The sequence below is a fragment of the Eucyclogobius newberryi genome, unplaced genomic scaffold (assembly GCF_026437365.1).
Source record: "Eucyclogobius newberryi isolate DKJ021-1_F unplaced genomic scaffold, fEucNew1.0.hap1 SCAF_13, whole genome shotgun sequence".
NCBI classification, from domain to species: domain Eukaryota; kingdom Metazoa; phylum Chordata; class Actinopteri; order Gobiiformes; family Gobiidae; genus Eucyclogobius; species Eucyclogobius newberryi.
Window position 1 is genome coordinate 11,057,496 of NW_027315757.1, and position 19,666 is coordinate 11,077,161.

General features: G+C 39.7%; 3 protein-coding genes across 3 annotated transcripts; 1 reads left to right on the forward strand and 2 right to left on the reverse strand.

Annotated features, from left to right (window-relative positions):
- Positions 1-737: 737 nt before the first annotated feature.
- Positions 738-2,831, reverse strand: tmem11 (transmembrane protein 11). The gene is made up of 3 exons (XM_072442586.1): positions 2,676-2,831; positions 1,233-1,887; positions 738-1,005 (listed from the first exon to the last, which is right to left on the reverse strand). The coding sequence occupies exons 1-2, from the start codon at positions 2,720-2,722 to the stop codon at positions 1,371-1,373; spliced, it is 564 nt and encodes a 187-aa protein (XP_072298687.1). The 5' UTR covers positions 2,723-2,831; the 3' UTR covers positions 738-1,005; positions 1,233-1,370.
- Positions 2,832-3,289: 458 nt separating this feature from the next.
- Positions 3,290-6,354, reverse strand: natd1 (protein NATD1). Its single transcript, XM_072442587.1, has 3 exons — positions 6,123-6,354; positions 5,081-5,199; positions 3,290-4,924 (listed from the first exon to the last, which is right to left on the reverse strand). The coding sequence occupies exons 1-3, from the start codon at positions 6,220-6,222 to the stop codon at positions 4,808-4,810; spliced, it is 336 nt and encodes a 111-aa protein (XP_072298688.1). The 5' UTR covers positions 6,223-6,354; the 3' UTR covers positions 3,290-4,807.
- A 1,726-nt stretch (positions 6,355-8,080) lies between these two features.
- LOC140357971 (uncharacterized) lies at positions 8,081-17,157 on the forward strand. Its single transcript, XM_072442588.1, has 18 exons — positions 8,081-8,227; positions 8,349-8,409; positions 9,282-9,588; positions 9,656-9,707; positions 9,785-9,908; positions 11,029-11,156; positions 11,229-11,515; positions 11,591-11,757; positions 11,910-12,020; positions 12,092-14,674; positions 15,026-15,158; positions 15,531-15,636; positions 15,711-15,867; positions 15,937-16,020; positions 16,087-16,173; positions 16,263-16,380; positions 16,827-16,927; positions 17,014-17,157. The coding sequence occupies exons 1-18, from the start codon at positions 8,208-8,210 to the stop codon at positions 17,065-17,067; spliced, it is 4,680 nt and encodes a 1,559-aa protein (XP_072298689.1). The 5' UTR covers positions 8,081-8,207; the 3' UTR covers positions 17,068-17,157.
- Positions 17,158-19,666: the final 2,509 nt, after the last annotated feature.

The window sequence follows — 19,666 nt, forward strand, 5'->3', positions numbered from 1 at the left end:
TGGAAATGGAGGTCTGGACCTCCCTGCTCAGAACTCTGCCCTTGCGATCCAGCCTCAGCTAAAGCAGAAGATAACAGATGGACTTTTAAATTTTTACACAGGTTATAAACAAAAAACTGCAATTTCCTGGAGTTTAAGAAATATGATTCCAACTTAGCATAAACTCATGTTGATCCATGCAAAATGTTTGTGTGACTTCTTTAGGCCATTAGTTGGCTAAAATACCACCAAGAATTTGGTAAACAAAATTTATTTCTGATACAGAGATGGACCTTTGGAAGACCTTCCCAAAAAAAAATCCCAACTGCAAAACATTTGCTTCCTAAATGCCTGCTGGATTGAAACAGAATCCAACTTCCAGTTTTATCATGGACATTTACATAAATGCACTTTAACAATCTCATGTTGGAATAACCTGGTCCATGAAAAATTATTTAATACTAAAACATGTTGATACCAATCAAATTCCCAGTTTAAGAACCGGCTTTATGCTAATGTAATATACATTAGACACAATGTTCCTAAAGAAGCGTGCACTGCAACTTTCCAAGTGTGTATATAGTGTTTCAAAAGAGGACAAAAGCCACATCATTGTCACACAAAAGTCTTACTCTTTTGAACACGAAAAATCTACATGAACAAGACACATTCACGAAAAAGCTGCGTCTATTTGCATAAGCTTTTTTGGACACCATGTAGAATCCATTTATGAAAAAGTAAAATAAAATACAGAAATGTGAGCTTGAATAATCCTAAAGTTTAATGAGGGTGATGTTCTGATAAGCAAAAAGGGGTACAGTAAAACTACAAGAATGGAGGTCAAATAGCTCCATATTGGGAACATTTGAGTCCAGAGCAGTATCAGTACCCTGTGGACAACTGGTGGAGCGAGGGGGGGAGAGTAGGTGCAATGTTTTTACAGAGATAAGTGTGATGAGGTTCATCACACATACATAGGAGGAAGCAAAAAGGGGGGAAGCGATTCCTTCTAGTTTTAACTATATTCTTCTTCGATGGTTGTTGTTGTTGTTTTATGGCGGTTGGCATCCGAGTGTCGATGGTTGTATTATGGCAGCTGGTAACCAAGTGTTACATCACCGCCAGGCTTTATTCTTTAGACTTTATTCTTCAGGTCAAAGCCCACGAGCTCAAAGCACATGAGTTCCAAGCCCACGAATTCCAAGCACATGACATCCTCCTCTTCTTCTCCTTCCTCCTCGGCACCCCCCGACCCCCTAACCAAAGTTTGAAATAGATGCACCCACCATGCGTGGAGCAGCCTTCTGGATTTGACCACAATATAATGAATCTTGCTTCCATAGTTTCGGTTTTTACTAGCTTCTTGAAACCATTAAACGGACACCCATCCCTCATAGCGCATAAAGTTCATAGATCTTCTTGGCACAATATGCCAGGGCCGCCAGTGCTATCGTATTATGAAGTCTCTTTCTGTGGATGTCATCCCTGCGTACCAACACAACAGGTGAAGAGGAGGTGAGCGTATGCAGGGGCAGCCGGGAGAGTTTTTGGCTGTCATATTCCACCTGGTACTTGCAGCAGGGATCAAACTGCCATGAAATCCCATAGAGCGCGGCACAGGCCACACTGAGAGCCCCGGCAGGCAACGCCACGTAGCGGGTATATTCGATGGGCAGTGAAAGAGGTGTCATGAGGCAAGCGGTACCTGACAACACCGCCGTTTTGTGCAGGCAGTTCCCCACAGCGACCCAGCGAGCGGTCTCATCTCCAATGCGGGTGGGCTCAATAACAATGTATTTATACTGGGCCTCCAATGCCTGTTCTAGCTCGTACTCAAACTGGTCTTGTGCATTTTCCCCATTGTAGATCTCATGGACAATGTAGCAGTCGGTGGCTGCCATCACTCCTCTGTGAACAAAGACAACAGGGTGGAAAATGTATTTATAAAAAGGGCATGAAATGTACAGACTGTGGCTACATTGTGTACAGCTGCTCAGTCAGACCTTAAGAGGCCATAAGTGGATACATTCTGATTGTTTAAACTTTACTCCATCCAGTTTTCCAATATTCTTCATTAGTTTTATTTCGAGGATCAATAATAAAAGCTCGCAGATAACTTCTATGTTACACTTTGGCCTTTTAAGCAATGTTAGCATCAGAAAATGAAGTCCTAATCGACAACGCACGCTTTGGACCGAGCGGCTTACGGGACATCGTGAACAGATCCACCGTGAACATGATCTAATTAAACCCAAAAATGGAACAGTTTTAAGGGTCTTAAGTTCTTGGGTTAGCTCTCTCGAGTAAAGGACGTCCCCCCAACATCAGGCCAAAAGAAGACTAGAAAACCCTTACGAACAGTTTCAAGTTATAAAATTTTAACCCACCAATTAATTAATTGCAATTGACGATGGATCACACTAAAAATACGTGGATCAAGTTTTTTTAAGTTTGTCCAGAGGAGGGAAAAACCAAAACATCACATGAGCGTTGTTTCCTTGCTAATGCTAGTTAGCTGTGCACGACTCTAGCTAACATGAGCTAACTATGGCACACAAATAAGCTTGCCAGCTTGACCAATAACTCAGTTGTCCTAACACCAAATATGTCTTGCATCTACAGAGTAGTGACAACTATAAAGCAGCGAGAGAATATAAAATGTCTTTGTTTTAAGGGCATTATGTGGTGTAACTGACCTCTCCCTGCTTACTGGGACACCGCGCCTCCTTCCCAGCGACGCCATGTTGGAGATGCAACCGTGATTGCGGCTCAAGCAAAATAGCGCTATGCCTCATGGGTGATGTGGTCTAGTAAAGTGATCGACACAAGGCCAGCACACCACTTTTCACTACAACTCCCAGCACGGAGTAGCCGCGTGCCTTTACTGTTGAAGTTGTAGGGCAGCTGGTTCATGCTGTACAGCTTCTCCCACATGAACGGGATGTTCTTTTTCCATCTGTGCATAAGTCCTTCATTCATTTACCCAAACACAAAATAATCATTAAAGAATAGTACATGCTCAATGTGAATATCTGTGCATTCTAGTTGACTGAATGCAACACACGTTAGCAAACTTTATATGAATAATATTGAAACCTGTAAGTATTCGTTCATGCAGGGTAGGTGAGCTGCTGTATAAGCAATGGTGGAGGTGTGCGTGCTCTCGCCGCACGTGCCCAGCTCTGTATCCCTGTGTGATCTGAAATATCCACGTGTTGTAACCTTGGTTCTCTTCATGTTATAATATGAAGCCTAGAGCCACTCAGTACTTATGGAAATTGCGATGAACACAGTAACAAGTCATCATGCATTTAGTTGTTAAAAAAGGCTTTTATTGTGCTCTGATATTAGTAATCCAAACGAAATATGAATCCAACATGAAAGCGACTATTCATCTAATCGCCAGCAGATGGCACTAGATGCTAATATTTTTACATAAAAGTTATTACGTCAACGTTTTACTAAATGACAAATCCCATAACTTAAATATACAGACAATAAAATGTATCTAAAAAGCACATGGAGATCCTGTCTGTCATGGATTCACCTATACATGGGGGTCGTATTTTATTGAGAGAAATAGACTGAACTGAATAACAGGGATATCAGTGTCCATCTTTGTAAAAGCATGTACTCCTATTCATGTCAACAAGCAGCGACAAGCTGCAACACAAAGCAGTGGTGCCTCCTAGTGGAGCACGTAGTAATTATCAAATTAAACCACATCAGATAATCAAGATTGATTTTATGCTTTTATAACATGCAGAGTTCCTTGGCTCCTGCTTTTTTCTTAAATTACTTAAATATATTTGTGTTTGTTAAAAACTAGGAGTGTCCTCAAAAACATTGTTAACATTATATATTAAAAAAAATAAATGCTTGTACCCCTGATAGTAGACAGACCAAACATGCTTCTTAGTATTGTTCACTTTAGAGAGTAGTCTGACATGAAGTCTTCTTTTAAACTCACAGATTGTCTATAGCATAAACCCCCCGGAAGAGCCACATAAAAGGACAAATACAACAGAATGGGCAGATGTTTCTGACTATTCGCAGCTTAGTAAATCACAAACCGCATAGAGGAAAGACATAATAAAACATAATGTCGAGAACTTCACAGTGCCAGAAAAGCTGGTTTTAGTCGTCTTGACTACACCAGAATAATCTTACAAAAGTGATGCCCAGTATGCTCTTTGGTTTTAGATGATTTGAGTCTGCCTTTTGAGAATGTGTTAGTGAGTTGGATGAATATTCCATGAGTTCAAATAGGATAAAAAAATATTGTTAATAACTTTTGCTATAGATCGATTAAAAAAATTCAAATAATGTTTAATATTGCAAACACCCACACCAACTTAATACATTAGCACACCATATTAAACTATCTCACTAAGTATACAATATTTCAGAGGATTTATTTAATTAAAAAAAAAAAGTTAAAAAAAAAGTAAAGATGCCATTTAACTTTCAGTGAATAGACCACTGATTGTCCCTGAATCACCATGGACCACCAAACCAGTGATAATCTTCTGCTTTTTTGTTTTCAGCCATTAATGCTGAATTTCTTTCCTGACCTTGCGCTGGTTTAACCCTCCCATGCTTCCAACTGAACTTGCCGCATCCTGGTGTGTGTTTGTCTGTATGTAACTGACATACAGACTATTTGACCCTGTACTCGTGTCACAGAAGATTCACCATGAAAACATGTCTCAGGATAATCGCAATGTCCTGTTGTCACAGCCTTGAAGAGCCTTTGTTGTCACTCTAAAGCGTGTGTGGCAGTTTCTTCACCAGGAGTCTTTCCCTGTGCGCCGCTCATATTGCAGCATCATTGGTAAATGTGTTCAAAGTACTGAGGCTGTGGGTTTTCTTTGACATACTTCTGAATGTACCAGCACGTCAAGTGGGCTTTAAGATCCTCCTCCACGACAAAATCCATGGCTGCCTGCGATTACAGAAGAACAGAAGAGAACATCATTTTATAAACTTTTTATACATTTATGAACTTTTCACATGGAATTGAAATAAAACTACAATGAAGAATAAAATAAAAATATCCATAACAAAAAAATATCCATAACAAGTATTGGCGATATGTTACCTTGGCTAAGTGTTTTGCGATTCCTCTTCCCCTATAAGCATCTGGGACTTCAGTGTGTTGCAAGTCGACAGTTTTTTTCCCAACATATTCATACAGCAGAACTGCTCGATCATGAGACCCTGTGAAAATGTAAACATAAGTGCTGGCATACATACAAATGTGAGTTCCATACACTTGTCCACATAAATTAAATAACCCTGGATTGTAAATAGATCACAATATTGACTGTATTGACTTATTGTTCAATAATCTTTTGGGGCCCATATGTCTTACATGTACATTTTCTTTGCAGTTTTTTTAAAATGTTCTTGTGTGTTAAGATATTATTTTGCATTAGGCCTACCTTTTTTAATTTAATCTTATCTTTCCCATAGTTGTTTTTTTTACTTACTTACTTTTACTATTACTATTATTACTGTTATTTATAGTATTAGTATTGTTATTATGATAATACACAATGTTGCACCTTGATGCTGAAGCAAGTTCCTCGTTTGTGAATTGTTGACAATGGGAACAAAACTGATTCTGATCTGAGGGTCAAATAACTACTGTAACTTATTTTACAACTTCAGTGTTTGATATAGCCATTTATTAATTGCAGCTCATTGTCACTGTGCATTTAGAAAAAGACATACATTATGTCAGTGTAATATTTTCTGTATCAATACATCACACTTCAAAATGTGTTATAAAGGCAGGCCAAATGGTAAATGTTGAAAAACACATTCACGTTTGGATCATAATTTCATATTCATCATTGATTTCCAGGGCATGCAAATTACCTCCCGTTTAAACACAATACAAAGTTTGCATACAAGGAAAGAAGTTGCTTTGAGCATTGTGTATACAAGACCAAACTTTTTAATATAAATATATTTATATACATTTGATGCCTCTGAGGCAATATAAAACATATAAAAGTCATCCACGGTGTTGGGATGAAAATTATAAAGCCCATACAATCCCAACTAATGTTTAGCATCATGTTAGCATATGTTACTTAGCATGTCCTTTGCTAATGTTTATGTTTAGATGTATTTACCGTTCAGTCTTATAACAAACTGTCGCCGTTTTTTATCGTGTTCTACTCGGATCTGGGAGCTGTTTGCGTCCACTGCACTGGTCTGCGCCGCCTGAGCCATCGTGGATCGGCGGCTGTCGACGTTGTTGTGCAGAAATGCAGCAGAGAGTAGAAATGGCTAACATGGAAATGATGAGCACAGCGCACGAGCCGCAACAGCAGCAGCAGCAGAACAGGCCAGAGCACAACAGCGGAATCAGCTGTGAACTCACGTGACACGGACAGCCAATCACAGCGCGCGTCTCTAATGCCAACGACAACAAGAAAGAGCGTTGTTGTGGTGGCATAGGGGGGGCATAGGGAGGGGCATAGGGAGGGGGTGGTGGTGGTGGCATAGTGGGGGGCATAGGGGGGGCATAGGGAGGGGGTGGTGGTGGCATAGTGGGGGGCATAGGGGGGGCATAGGGAGGGGCATAGGGAGGGGCATAGGGAGGGGGTGGTGGTGGTGGCATAGTGGGGGGCATAGGGGGGGCATAGGGAGGGGGTGGTGGTGGTGGCATAGTGGGGGGCATAGGGGGGGCATAGGGAGGGGGTGGTGGTGGTGGCATAGTGGGGGGCATAGGGGGGGCATAGGGAGGGGGTGGTGGTGGCATAGTGGGGGGCATAGGGGGGGCACAGGGAGGGGGTGGTGGTGGTGGCATAGTGGGGGGCATAGGGGGGGCATAGGGAGGGGGTGGTGGTGGCATAGTGGGGGGCATAGGGGGGGCATAGGGAGGGGGTGGTGGTGGTGGTGGTGGTGGTGGCATAGTGGGGGGCATAGGGGGGGCATAGGGAGGGGGTGGTGGTGGTGGTGGTGGTGGTGGCATAGTGGGGGGCATAGGGAGGGGGTGGTGGTGGTGGTGGTGGTGGCATAGTGGGGGGCATAGGGGGGGCATAGGGAGGGGGTGGCATAGGGTGGTGGTTGTAGTCGTCGTCATTGTCGTCGTGCATTAATTAGGACAAGAAAAAGTTGTCACTTTTTTAGCCAAAAAAATATTGTTATTGTACTACTACCTGTTACTAGATTAAGAGGGTTAAGATTAAAATTTGGACTAAATCAGCACTAAAACCGTACCTAAACCTGAACTAGATCAGGGCTAAATCAGCACTAGAACTGGACCAAACCAAGCCACATAAATTAATACATCTCTCTATTTAAATGTATAATGTTTTTCTAGTCATATATAATAGTCCATCTCTCTCTCTCTCTCTCTCTCTCTCTCTCTATGCACTAATTATTTTCCATTTTCAAAATTTGCTTTGTTTCTTTTTTTCTGCTAATTGTTTTATACTTTTCTTTTTCTTTTACTCCTTATTCAGTCGTTCTTTCCCAAGAGGGCTAGTCTAGTAATTAAGTTCACAGTTGACTCACGAACACCTTCTTAAACACTTTAACTGTAATTTTACTATAATTTAATCAATCACTCACTGCACTGTTCACTTTCTGCACTACATCTGTACATTCAACTGCACATTTTGTGTATATAGAAAGCCTATTTTTACTTTATTTGTATCCTCTAGCAGATTTAATTTTTTTTTTCTTTTTGACTTCTATAGGTTTTTTTTATCATTGTTCATTGTTTTATGTTGCACCGGGTCACCAAAGCAAGTTCCTATGTTTGTGAATTCTGTTCATTTGCAATGGCAATAAACCTTCTTCTGATTCTGATTCTGATTCTGAGTTGTCAGACTCACAGTGACATCTATAGCCACGAAATACCATCAATGGGAAACTGTGCCGAGACTAAGCATAAACCCTATGTAGATTGGCTATAGAAAAAACGATGTGTTGGTTTATTTCCTGTAACAACTAGAACATAAAAGAAAAAAAGAAAACGTGACGTCAAGTTCACTAAAATGACTACGGTAGGCTTAATCCTGTTAAGCTGTTGCCCTAATCCAACCAAACACTAATGGACCATGTCAATGTGTCTAGGATTATGTGCAAGCAAGTGGATATGTCTGAGTTTATTGGTGTTACTTTGGTCCTAGGGCCACGTCATTTGTGCTTTTACTGACAAGGAACATTTTACATATTAAAATAATTTCTACACCGGATTGGTAAAGATGATGTCCAAAGCACCAAGGTAAGTTCGATATAATTTTCCTACTTAGTTTGTACTTCTGTCGTGTTGTTTCTGAAGTGAGAAACATGTTTTTTTTCTATTACGATTATTTTAAAGACACAATTTGTCCCTTTTTGTACAGGTGGCAGGACACGCTAGAAACCTCAAAGGCTAATAAGGCCATGCAGAAAAAGATGGGAAAGGTAAGCACTGTACTGGCCTAAAGGAAATTTAGAGAGTACTAAAATTATATTAGGATACTATATCAACTTTAATAAATAATGGCTGGAGCAATATTTTTTGGGCTCAATATTTCTTGTCTGTACATTATCTTTGCACTAGTGAGAACTGTTTTGTTATACAATAAGCTCTGAGCTTTAGAGAGTCTAATAAGTAACTTCTATAACAAATGATAAATACGGTACTAACTAATGACTGAAGTGTTTCATTTCATTCATTCAGTTCATTGTACTTGTTGTAGCTCAAGTTTTGTCAAAGATATTGTAGACTTATTGTGTCAGTGGCATAAAGTAGCTCCAATATTATTGTATATTGTGATATTTTGATGCAGGAATATATCAAACGTTTATAGGATACAAACAAATACGTCGTATAAGTCAAATAGAATTGGCCATTTGGCTAAAGAAGACAAGTTATGAAATAGAAAATGATCTTTGTGCTAATCTGGTGGTACATAACACGGGGCGAGGCTAAAACAGGAGTCTGATATATGTCTGCATTAATGGCCAATAAAATCAAGTCAGCGCAGTTAAACCTGCACAAGTCGCTAACTCAGGACTCCTGCCATCGATTGCTCGGGCTTTTGGTCCGACTGATTGATTGCCTCTGCAGAAGCCCAGAAACGTGGCACAGTGTGTCTCTGATGCTCAAGATTAATTAGACTTTAGCTAATGCGCATGTTTGGATGTGTCTGCGACCAGGATGACAGAACTGGTCAGATGGTGCTAAGTGAATTAAGAGATTGTGTCAGGGTTTAAATGTAGCCAGGGAATCGTGCTGTGCTAATGTGTCAGAGGGGGTGAATTTTAAACTTAAACTTTTCTCTCTCTCCAAGGAATCAAAGTTTTCAGTATCTTGCGGGAAACAACAAAGTAACAATTCCAGAAGTGGTGTGAATGTCGGAAGGAGCCACAGTTTCGGCACAAAAGACTTGAGTTCTGGGGGTAAAGGAGGAGGAAGTGCACAGGAGCAGAACCATGCAGGACTTAAGGACACCAGGACAGCATCTCGATCTTCCAGGTCGGGCATCCGTCTCTGCAGCAGCCGGAGCTTCTCCTCCCTCCACGGCTCCTCCTTCCCTGCTGCGCCGTTCGTACGAGGAAGCCACTCTCTAAGCAGACTGGATCAAAGAAGGAGAGATGGTAATGATTCATTGTGATTATGTACAGAGTGATTAACTGTTTTTCTCACTTTTACATTTTTATTTAGAGGGAAAAGGCTTAGATTCGAGAAAGTTTTCAGCATCACTTGAAACATTAAGGTAAATAAATATAGTACTGTCAGTGTTTTAATCAGCATTGTAAAATGATCACTTCCTGTTACTTGCTGGTCTTTTAGGGATTGTAAAAATTATCCATTAAATACCGCTGGGGATATGAAAACCAGTCCGTCTGATCAGTCACTAGAGTCCTCCTCCTCTGTGGCCACATGTCATCATCACAGCAACAAAGTCAAGAAACAGGTAATCTTTTTGTAATTTGAGCCTGAGCATGATTAGAATAAGACTTGTTCTATGTATACATTGATGTTACACGCTGTACAGACTGTAACTGGGCTGCTTTTAGATTCTTACTGACATGTGAGTGCGTGCATACACATACACATGTATAGTTAGTGGACTGTATTAATAATATCTTGGAGAAACTGATCAAGTGCATACTTTTTTTGACTTTGAGACTTGTGTGTTTTCTTTTACTGGAAAACAGCAGCGGTGTTGTCAACTGGAGGAGTTGATGGTGTATTTATTTTATTTCATTTTCATTAACATCAAGTCAACGTAATAGTCTGTGGACTTCTTTTTATGGATATATATAAAGGTCTGGTTGAATGAAAACAAAATAGCATTCAAAACCCAAATAATCACAAATAGGCCAAGTCATTGCTAATAACTATATTGATGTTATAGGATGTTATGAACCCACTTTTTTAGGTATGTTGAAATGAAGTTATGTTCCTGTTTTTACATTATGTACATTATATATAGCAATATTGATCTAAAATGGCTTAATAACATTTACTGACGTCCCGTTAAAAATTGCAGAACTTCGTAGTGGTATATCGCACAGTTTAACTTTTGTATTGTTGAAACATGTCGTGGTGGTGCTGCTCGTGGTCAAGTGGGTAGCAAATATTCCTGCTGTGAGTTCAAACACGGCTCTCGACAATTTGCTGCATGTCATTTCCCAGTCTTATCCCCATTATATACTGCACTCTCCTGCTGAATAAAGACCTTTTCAATCCGACATGACCTGGCAGTGGAAAAAAATATTTTCAGTGTGCCTCAAATGCAGGATAATACGGATACAAATTAAACTTTCAAATCACAATTTATTTATATAACACTTTTCATTAAAAACATTTTTTTAACACAAAGTAAACACATTACATATAAAAAACAACACACACACACACACACACACACACACACACACATTAAAATGATGGGTATAATACTGATGATTTACTCAAAATGCAACTCAGAGTAAGAATGAAGAGGAAACACTGTTATGACCTAGTTAATAAAAGCTCCTGAAAAATGTGTCTAATTAAATTGTTTTCCTCTTTTTCTTTTATATATACAGACTAGAGATGGTGTGTACACTCTATGTGCGATGACCTCTGGAATGAGGCGCAATTTGGTCCAAGCTGTGTTAAGAAATGTGAGACCCAGTGCTACTCCTGTAATTAGTGATACTCCTGCAATTACAGAGTAAGTACACGAAAATGAAATATATAAGTCAAGTGTCACTGTACCTCTTACATCTAGTGCACCTAATTTCAGCTCCAGTGTCGAGCAAAGTGTCCAACAGCAGCATTCAAACTCTCTAGACAAAGAAAATGATGAAAATACAGAAGATAGTGGAGATAAAAGTCAACAAAACTCTTCTGAACACATAAATGAACAGAAACACATTAAGCAATCCAATGCGGAGTCTGCAACCAACCAAACAGACCCTGTATCAGCACTGCCCCCTCCCATCTCATCTACTACACCTCCAATCAATGCTCTCAATGACCAAGAAAACATCAAACCTTCTTCAGACCATCTTGTTCAGAACACAGAGAATGGTAAGTAGCCCTGTATGTGCAAAATCTTTAAAAGCAGTGGTATTTTGTAAACAGTTTTATCTACTTCGTGATCAGGGGTTTCTAATAATGCACGTTTGAATGGAGAGTTAAATGCTCTGCTGAAGCACAACATTGAAACTGCAACAGCGCCAGAAAAGGATGGTCAGCAGTCAATAAATAACTCCTCGCTGTGTGCACAAGTGGAGGCCAGTGGAAAGCACACCGGACAGCTGGTCAAGGAGGTGAGGCTACCGGCATGTTTTTGTCCAAATGATACGTTTAGAATAGCCTACCTATAACCTTATCATAAGCTTTTTGTTATTATATTAGCAATTGTTTTATTATCTAAAACAAAGTATTTAAATTTGTATTGTTTTAAATACATTTTTTACAGCTGGAGAAAACCCAGAAAGAACTTTCCCGACTTCAACAAATGAACAAGATTCTACAAGATGAACTTCTTCAAGAAAAAGAGATACAATTAAAAGAAAGTCGTTTTCAACAGGTAATATAGCTGTCACTAAATACACTTGAGGTATTTGTTATGTCACCTAATCCTATTTCTTTGCGGCCCAGAAGAGTGATTGTCAATCCAATCCTGCCTCTTCGTTGGACCAAGTGGCTTTACAGCGTCTACAAAAGACCAACCAGGATCTCTGCGCAGAGCTGGAGGCACAGAGGCAGAGTCAGGAGGAAGCCAGGGAGGGTGAACTCCGCAGAAGGGTGGACCTCTTGGCACAGCAGGCACAGTTACTGGTCACTGGGGATGCAACTGCTCTAGCACAAGCCCAGTTGGAGCTGGATAGAAGGCGGTTCAAAGAGAAACAGCTGGAATTGGAACACATCATATTATCATTGAAATCAAATCTGCAATCCAGTGAAGAGAAGAGGGCCAAAGCGGAGAACTGTTTAACACAAGTCCAGCAGGAAATGCAAGGTTTGTCTGATCTACAACAAGAATTCAACCAGCTGCGTGAAAATTACCAAGACGTCACAAGTCAACTCCGTGTTCATGAGGACACTCAGGCCCAAAAAGAAGCACGCCTCGAGCAGCATCTTTTGTTACTCCAGGCAAGTCAGGAGCGAGAACGCAGGAGTCTGGCTTCTAGCCTTGCACAAGCTGAAAGACGATCACAGGACCTTCAAGAACAGCTGGGGCGAGCAGAGGAACAGGTTGAGAATCTTCACAAAACTCAAGAATGGACGAAAGAGATACAAGAAGCACAGGAGCAACTTCAAGAGGAGCTACAAAAAGTGGTATCTGCCATGCAGGAAGTTCAGGAGGAAAAAGAACAACTGGAGAATCAATGCCAGGAACTACAGAGCCAAGTAAGTGAGTTGAACAGCGAAGTGAGCCGACTGCAGGACCGCTTGCAAACAGACAAAACCCAGTTTTACAACTTAGAACATTCCTACGAGAGAGTGTGCGAGGAGTTACAAGTGGCTATGGGGAAGTTATGCCAACGGGAGACCGAGGCCGAAGAGATGAGGGAAGGGTATGAACGACAACTGGACCAAAAAGAGCAAGAGCTGACTGAAGTCCTGCTGAAGATGGAAGTGTTGGGGAACAGCCTGGAGGAAACTGAAATGAGGTTAAACGAAGTGCTTGAAAAGAAGGAAACAGAGAAAAAGCTACTTATAAACAAGCCAGAAAATATCAGCGTCGATGGTACAAGGAGATTGCGTTCTCGTTCTATTGACCAAAGTCTCATTCCAGATGAAGACGATCCAGAGAAGTTTGCTTCCATCATCCAGGTCCTCGAAACCAAGCTTTACGTGACTGAGGAGAAGCTTAGGGACATTACACAGAGGCTAGAGGACTATCAGAGCCATGTGAGCTGCCAAGATCCTCTCCTCTGCTCCCAGCTCACCCAAACTCGTGCCAACGCCCAACATCTAGGCCTCCTGCTGCACTCTCAGGCCAAAAACAACCAGCGCTTTGCCCAGGAGATGGAGAACCGCTGCCGGATGCTGGTTGGAAGGTTCCAGGTAGCGCTCAACATCGTCCAAGCATGCAGGGGACGATTACAAGAAGCTGGGTCACTTATAGATGTTGAGGACTTTGAAAAGCAGCTTGCCACATTGGTGAACTGTCTCAAGCAAGGAGAGAAACACGCCGAAAAGCAACAGCATGAATCACGCTACGCTAGCAGGGAAGAGGAAAGAATTCTCAATGACAGAACGTTAACAGAGAGCCTTCATCTCATGGAGGACGTTCCCGAAAGTGTTTCGAAAAGTTTGTCAAGGGAGATATTTGTTGTGGAAACCATGGTGACCTTATTGCAAAGTAAAAATGTCTTTAGCCAGCTGCAAGCAATTCAAAAAGAAAATGAGGGTTCTCTTTCTCAGCAGTACCAAAGCTTGCTCACACAAATGAAGGCCATAAAAGCACAAAGCAGAAATGAGGGCTTGGTGGAAAGTGCAGTGAGCAGCGCATGTGTTGAGGCAGAGTTGGTTTTCATGGTCTTCAAATTCCAGCAGCAAAATTCTAACTTGGAAGAGATTCAACCTTCTGAGCTGGAATCTTATGATGAACATGCAGAGAAAGATGACAGAAGTGTGCAGAGGCAAAGTAAAGCAAATGATCAGACAAAACATCCCATAAAGGTAGAGGAACTTGTATCAACACTACTCAAAAGAGCAACCTTCTTACGCCAACTCAGCCAGGATATCCCGGAGACGATATCACATGATATTACAGATTCAAAGTGGATCCATGAGCAAGCAAAGTTAATTTATCTGACACACAAATTGTACTTAGATTTCCAGCAAGAATCCGACAATCAAGGCCATTGTTCGGAGCAAGAAGTCAACGAAACATTATGTCATCTCGAGGAGGTCAACTGTGTGCTGAGAGAGGAGCTGGAGCACGCCGAGCAAAGGGTACGCATTGTAGAGACGGGGAATGAGAAACTGTTAGAGGACATTCAGAAAATCGAGAGCTATCATGAGGAACGGATGCAAAAACTGGAGCAGGAATTTCAGGAGAAGATACACGAGCTGCAGAGGATCCACGAAGAGGAGATGAAACACCTGCATGATTATTACAGCATGTCGTGCTTTTCCAAAGAGAAACTGAACAAAACGACGGGCAAGTCGGCTTCCAATCCAAGTGAGAATGGTGCAGAGAGCAATACGGAAGAACAGGACAAATCTGAGGTATCCATCATTTGTATCACTCAAGACAAGAAAATGGCACTGTCCTTAAGGGTTTTCTATGTATAAGTTTTGCTGTAGGAAACAACATCTAATGGAAATGTCAATGGTAGTTACAAAAATGCAACTGTGAATACATTTGGATAAGAAATACAAAAAATCAAAGGTTAATTGGGTTAACACAAAGTAGGATCCCATGGGTAATTTACATGGTGATATCTACAGTTAAAATAATAGTACAGAAGTGTTTAGCCAATAACAGCCAGTTCCATTTCCCTGCTCCTGAATACTGTCCCAACTCCCTTATCAAATACATGCATTATATAGTACATGAGTCTTGTGCTGTATCACCAGAGGTTCAGTGCGCTGGAGGAGATGCACAAGAAGCTCATCAGTGATATGCAGCAGCAGCATCAGAAGGAATTGTCCAAGCTCCTGAAGGAGAAAGACCAACTGTTGAAGGAAGAAACCGCTGCCACAATGGCCGGTAAGGATTTTGTTTACTCAATATCAGGCTTCAGTTTGCATTTAGTTGTTGTTTTATTGTTTGTTTATTGGTAAAAATGGTTTGTCATGATGTTTTAAAAAAAATACAGATATTACGGCTGTTGATACTCAGTTGGTAGCCAACTCACTACATGCTCTTTCTGTTATGGTCCATTTAAATTTGTATAATTCTAACAAAATTAATGAGTTAACTAAAGATACCATCGACACTTTTGTTTGCATTAGAAGAAAAACAGAACTGTATATTGTCCTGCTTTCATTTGGTATCCTACATTACCCAGATTAAGGAATTCTAATGTATGAAATATGAGTAAAATTAAGATTTTAACACTAAAATTATGTACTTTTGTAGCTATTGTTGCAATGAGGAGAGCACATAAGGATGATCTGGAGAAAACCCGGCGCACTACGAACATCAGGGAAAATGCCGACACGTCTGAACTGCACATTGAATACGAGTATGTTGTTGTTGTTGTTGTTTTCATTATGCATGATTGACTACATTGATGATATTGTTATCTATATTTTGAAGAAAGGAGCTTAAGACATTGAATAAAGATCTGGAGCTGTTGTCGGTGCAGCACACTCACAAGTGTCTGGAGAACTCTCATCTGAGCCAAAAACTGCAAAAGGAGCGCAAGACTTTGATGCAGTACCAACTGGAAAACCAAGAGCTCAAAAAGAAACAGGTAAGCCAACAATTTATTTAGGCCACTTTATGGTATTTAAAACTGTTCTGAATGTGCTGTGTTGTGCAGAGAGAAACAGAGGACGATTCTCCCCTGCTCTCTCTGAATGGTAAACACATCCCTCCAGATGGAAATGATCCCTACGAAATGGAGGTTTGTCTCATGATAAACAGCCATAATTGTTAATTTTAGGTTTAAACTATCATTTTTACATAACAGGTCATTTTACGTGCAAGGGAAGCAGAGATGCAGTTTCTCCAACAAGAAGCTCAGTCTCTTAAGGAAGAACTGAAGCTCGCTCAGATGGTATTATCTCCTGAAGTTCACACTGTGCAGTCCTGTTCGGTTTACTGAATTCATTATAATGTATTACAATTGTGTTTTGTTTTACCAAGGATACAATTTATGCCCAGAACAAACTGAAATCTTTGTGTATGGGAACCCCAGATGAGAAGTTGTATGATGACTTGAAAAGTGCCACTTGGTCTCCGGGCCGACCGGGACAAAGTCAAAGTAAGGTTTTTTCTAAGTAGAACTCGTTAGTTTTTGTTTTTTTGTTTTTTCAATATATTTCACTGTGAAAAATGCACCTGTAATATATTTTTAATCAATTTATAGATTTATAGGTTGGTAGATACATGCCTGCTACAAATATTGACAGTATATATTTTTTTATTTATTAGATTATTATTAAATCAATTTTAAATTAGTATGTTACAAATATGGATGAACAATAATAATAATATTACTGATTGAGACAAACAACGAGGGCAGTAATAGTGAATGGATTTTTATTAAATTTTTTTAACAACACATTTTACAACATGATTTATAATATGTAATAGCAATAATAATCACAGCACTAATCCCACGCCCAGTTACAAATTAGACTAGAACTTGTCTGGAACTGAACCCTAACGTTACATCACCTTCTCTACCTTCTCATAACGTCTTTACAGTGTTCTCAGAGGAGGCTGGGACTCACCAACGTGATGCCACTGTTCAAAATAAAAGTGGCGGATTATCACTCCCTCATCAACTCCGGGAGGTGAAGTCCAAGGTAATATTCTCACTGTAAAAGTCAAATCAAACACAAACACTTTTTCCATGTAAAAATGCAGAGTTAATCATCTGTGTGTTTTTCAGAGTTTAAAAGAAGGCCGTTCTGTGAAGGAATGGACGAGGTTATTTGAGTCCTGATGTTATTTACCAGGAGGAAAATAAATGTAAAAATGACCATGACTAAAATGATTCAAACCAGAGAAAATCCAGTTTGAGAATGAACGGCCGAACTTGCGGTTCACACTTTTCACCACTAGATGTCGCCTACTACTCACATAACCACTCTCCTTTCGAGGAAGGGTTTGATCATTAACACAGTTTGTAAGTATTAATTGTCTCACATAATAGGATTTGGTTTTGTAATATATACATGAAATCAAAACAATGGATTTTTTTTTTTTGCATTTGTAGCCTGATGATTTTGTTACACCTTTGGAATCAATATGTCATTATTTGTAGATAAAATAAAACACTTACCGAACATGTTTATTATTATTGTAGTTTTACAAAATGTATGAACTTAGTAAAAATGGAAACATATTTTAATTGGAAAAAACAAATTAATGACTATACTTTTAATAGCCATCGTGGGGGAAAAAATGTCATGTTAGTCCTTTTCTATTATAACTTCTCAGATTACCATAGGTTGTATTCACGTGATATTCTAAAATATCACATGAATGATATTTTAACATTCTAAAATGCTTGTAGGCTGAGCCAGAACAGATCAGAATTCTATTGTGGAATTTACTGTCAGATTTTTTTTGGACCTGGTTTATGGTTATCTCTGTGATTACTGGGCTCATCCACATGACACAAAAACTGACACAAATGGAATTGTCTTCTCTGTTGTGGTTATTGTCAGTTGGAAGGAATAAGAATAAAGTATCCCAGGGTTGTGGACTCAATCCTAAACAAGTAATGATGAGGTTTAACATTTTTGGATTTTTATTTTGGAATTTTCTTTCAAAAACAGTAAATCTCATATACACTGACATGGGCCCCGGCCACCATCAGAGATCATGACAACAGTTGTTGTTCGAGCCAACTTAGCAGGAAGCCTGAGGGCCAACAAAAATTGGTCTGAGGGCAGCGGGCCGCATTTGGCCCCGGGCCATATTTTGGACACCCCTGATTTACACGGTGTTTGGGTAAGTTGAACCACCATATTAAAGCCCAACCTTTTTTTCAAAGTTATTCAAATGTGTGCTATTATGTGTCCTATGAGGCATTTTATACAGACAAAATAAAGATCGCTTATTAAGTAGCTTATCATTTGACTTTATCATTGAAAAAACAAAAACACACATATAAAGCATCAAAAATACATATTTAAATTAACCAAACTCAAAACTCTCAATAGACATGTAAAAAACTATAAATGTATTTCTTATCATATTTCTTGCCCTAGGCCCTTTTCATGATAGGCCCAACTGGTTCCAGTTACCGTAAAAGTGCGGATCTTCACTTCCCGCTCCATTAATTCTCTGTGGGATTCGGAAAAGTTTTGCTCAAAAAAATCTAAATAAAAAAGATCTGAGAGCAGAGAGTTCCAGACGGATAATCACTGCAGCAAGACTTTTATGTACCATGTACATAATGTCACCTACTGTTTATACAAGTATTTTTGTCTCAAAGCCAAAGGCATATAACATATATTAATTCAAATATTAAACAGAAAAACTTGATAAAAGTACATATAATGCAAAGTTGAGTGTTTTTGTAAGTGGGTTAGTTTGTGCTGTTATTGTAACATTATCGATTACATTTATTCCTTTTTAGCATGAGCTTAAGAGTCAGAAACACTAACTTTTATAAACATAAACAATGTTTTGGACAAAATCTAAATACAGTATGAGATTTTCAGATTTGGGTGATTCAACTTCCCAAGTGGCTCAATTTACCCCAGTCTCCCCACGGAAGAAGTGTTACTTCACACCTCGGCTTGATCGTCTTTATTTCAGTCTAGATGTTCCTGTCTCCTGTTACTTAGGAAACCCATTGGCAAAATAGAAACATCGTCATGGAAAAGGTTCTTCTTCGTCACAGTTAAATTACATTGCCATGTTCTCAAGGTTCAGACTCCCAAAGAGGAATCGACACGCAGTCATTCTACTGTCGCTGTGATTCAGGTCTCATCATGTTCTAGACTCCACGTGTAAGCAACAACTTTATTATTTTGATATTGAAAATACAAAGAATATGCAACAATGAAGGATTTTGTGGACATGTTATCCATCAAACCTGCACGCAAAAGCCTAACCAAATACAACAATGTTCAAGTTTGAGTGTCTTGTTAACATTGAATTCACGGTGCTTTTGGCCTAGGCTGCCACTGCTCATAGACAGCAATATCTGCAATGTGTCAGGGAAAGGCTCTGTCGATGGTGGTGGGCCAGAAGGTCAAGGTAAAAGAAGCACCATCCACCTCTTAAGCCAAAAATAAAAGAATACCACTAACATAATATAAAAGAATATCACTAAACTAAAATTAAGTATTTTATTATTTCTCGGTTTCAAACTTTCAGAGGATGTAATATTTATTTTAAAGGACACATATTATGCTAAATTTACTTATTTTGCGCTTTTAAACATGGAGTTGCACAGCATTTAGCTTCTTTCACTTTAGTTTGATGAATGATGTTCGGAAAGTCTTCTCCCCTTCGAGCCTCAAAAATACCACTTTCCCAGATGTGTGATGTCATATGACATGGCTTCCAGACCTTCTGCAGTGTTT

Coding starts and splice junctions, on each gene's coding strand:
- LOC140357971 (XM_072442588.1), top strand. CDS start 8,208: ATGATGTCCAAAGCACCAAG. Junction 15,868..15,936: donor AAGAGCTCAAAAAGAAACAG/GTAAGCCAACAA, acceptor TGTGTTGTGCAG/AGAGAAACAGAGGACGATTC. Junction 16,928..17,013: donor TCCGGGAGGTGAAGTCCAAG/GTAATATTCTCA, acceptor TGTGTTTTTCAG/AGTTTAAAAGAAGGCCGTTC.
- natd1 (XM_072442587.1), bottom strand. CDS start 6,222: ATGGCTCAGGCGGCGCAGACCAGTGCAGTGGACGCAAACAGCTCCCAG. Junction 5,200..6,122: donor GTTTGTTATAAGACTGAACG/GTAAATACATCT, acceptor ACATTTTCACAG/GGTCTCATGATCGAGCAGTT. Junction 4,925..5,080: donor TCGCAAAACACTTAGCCAAG/GTAACATATCGC, acceptor CTGTAATCGCAG/GCAGCCATGGATTTTGTCGT.
- tmem11 (XM_072442586.1), bottom strand. CDS start 2,722: ATGGCGTCGCTGGGAAGGAGGCGCGGTGTCCCAGTAAGCAGGGAGAG. Junction 1,888..2,675: donor GTCCCAGTAAGCAGGGAGAG/GTCAGTTACACC, acceptor CTTTGTTCACAG/AGGAGTGATGGCAGCCACCG.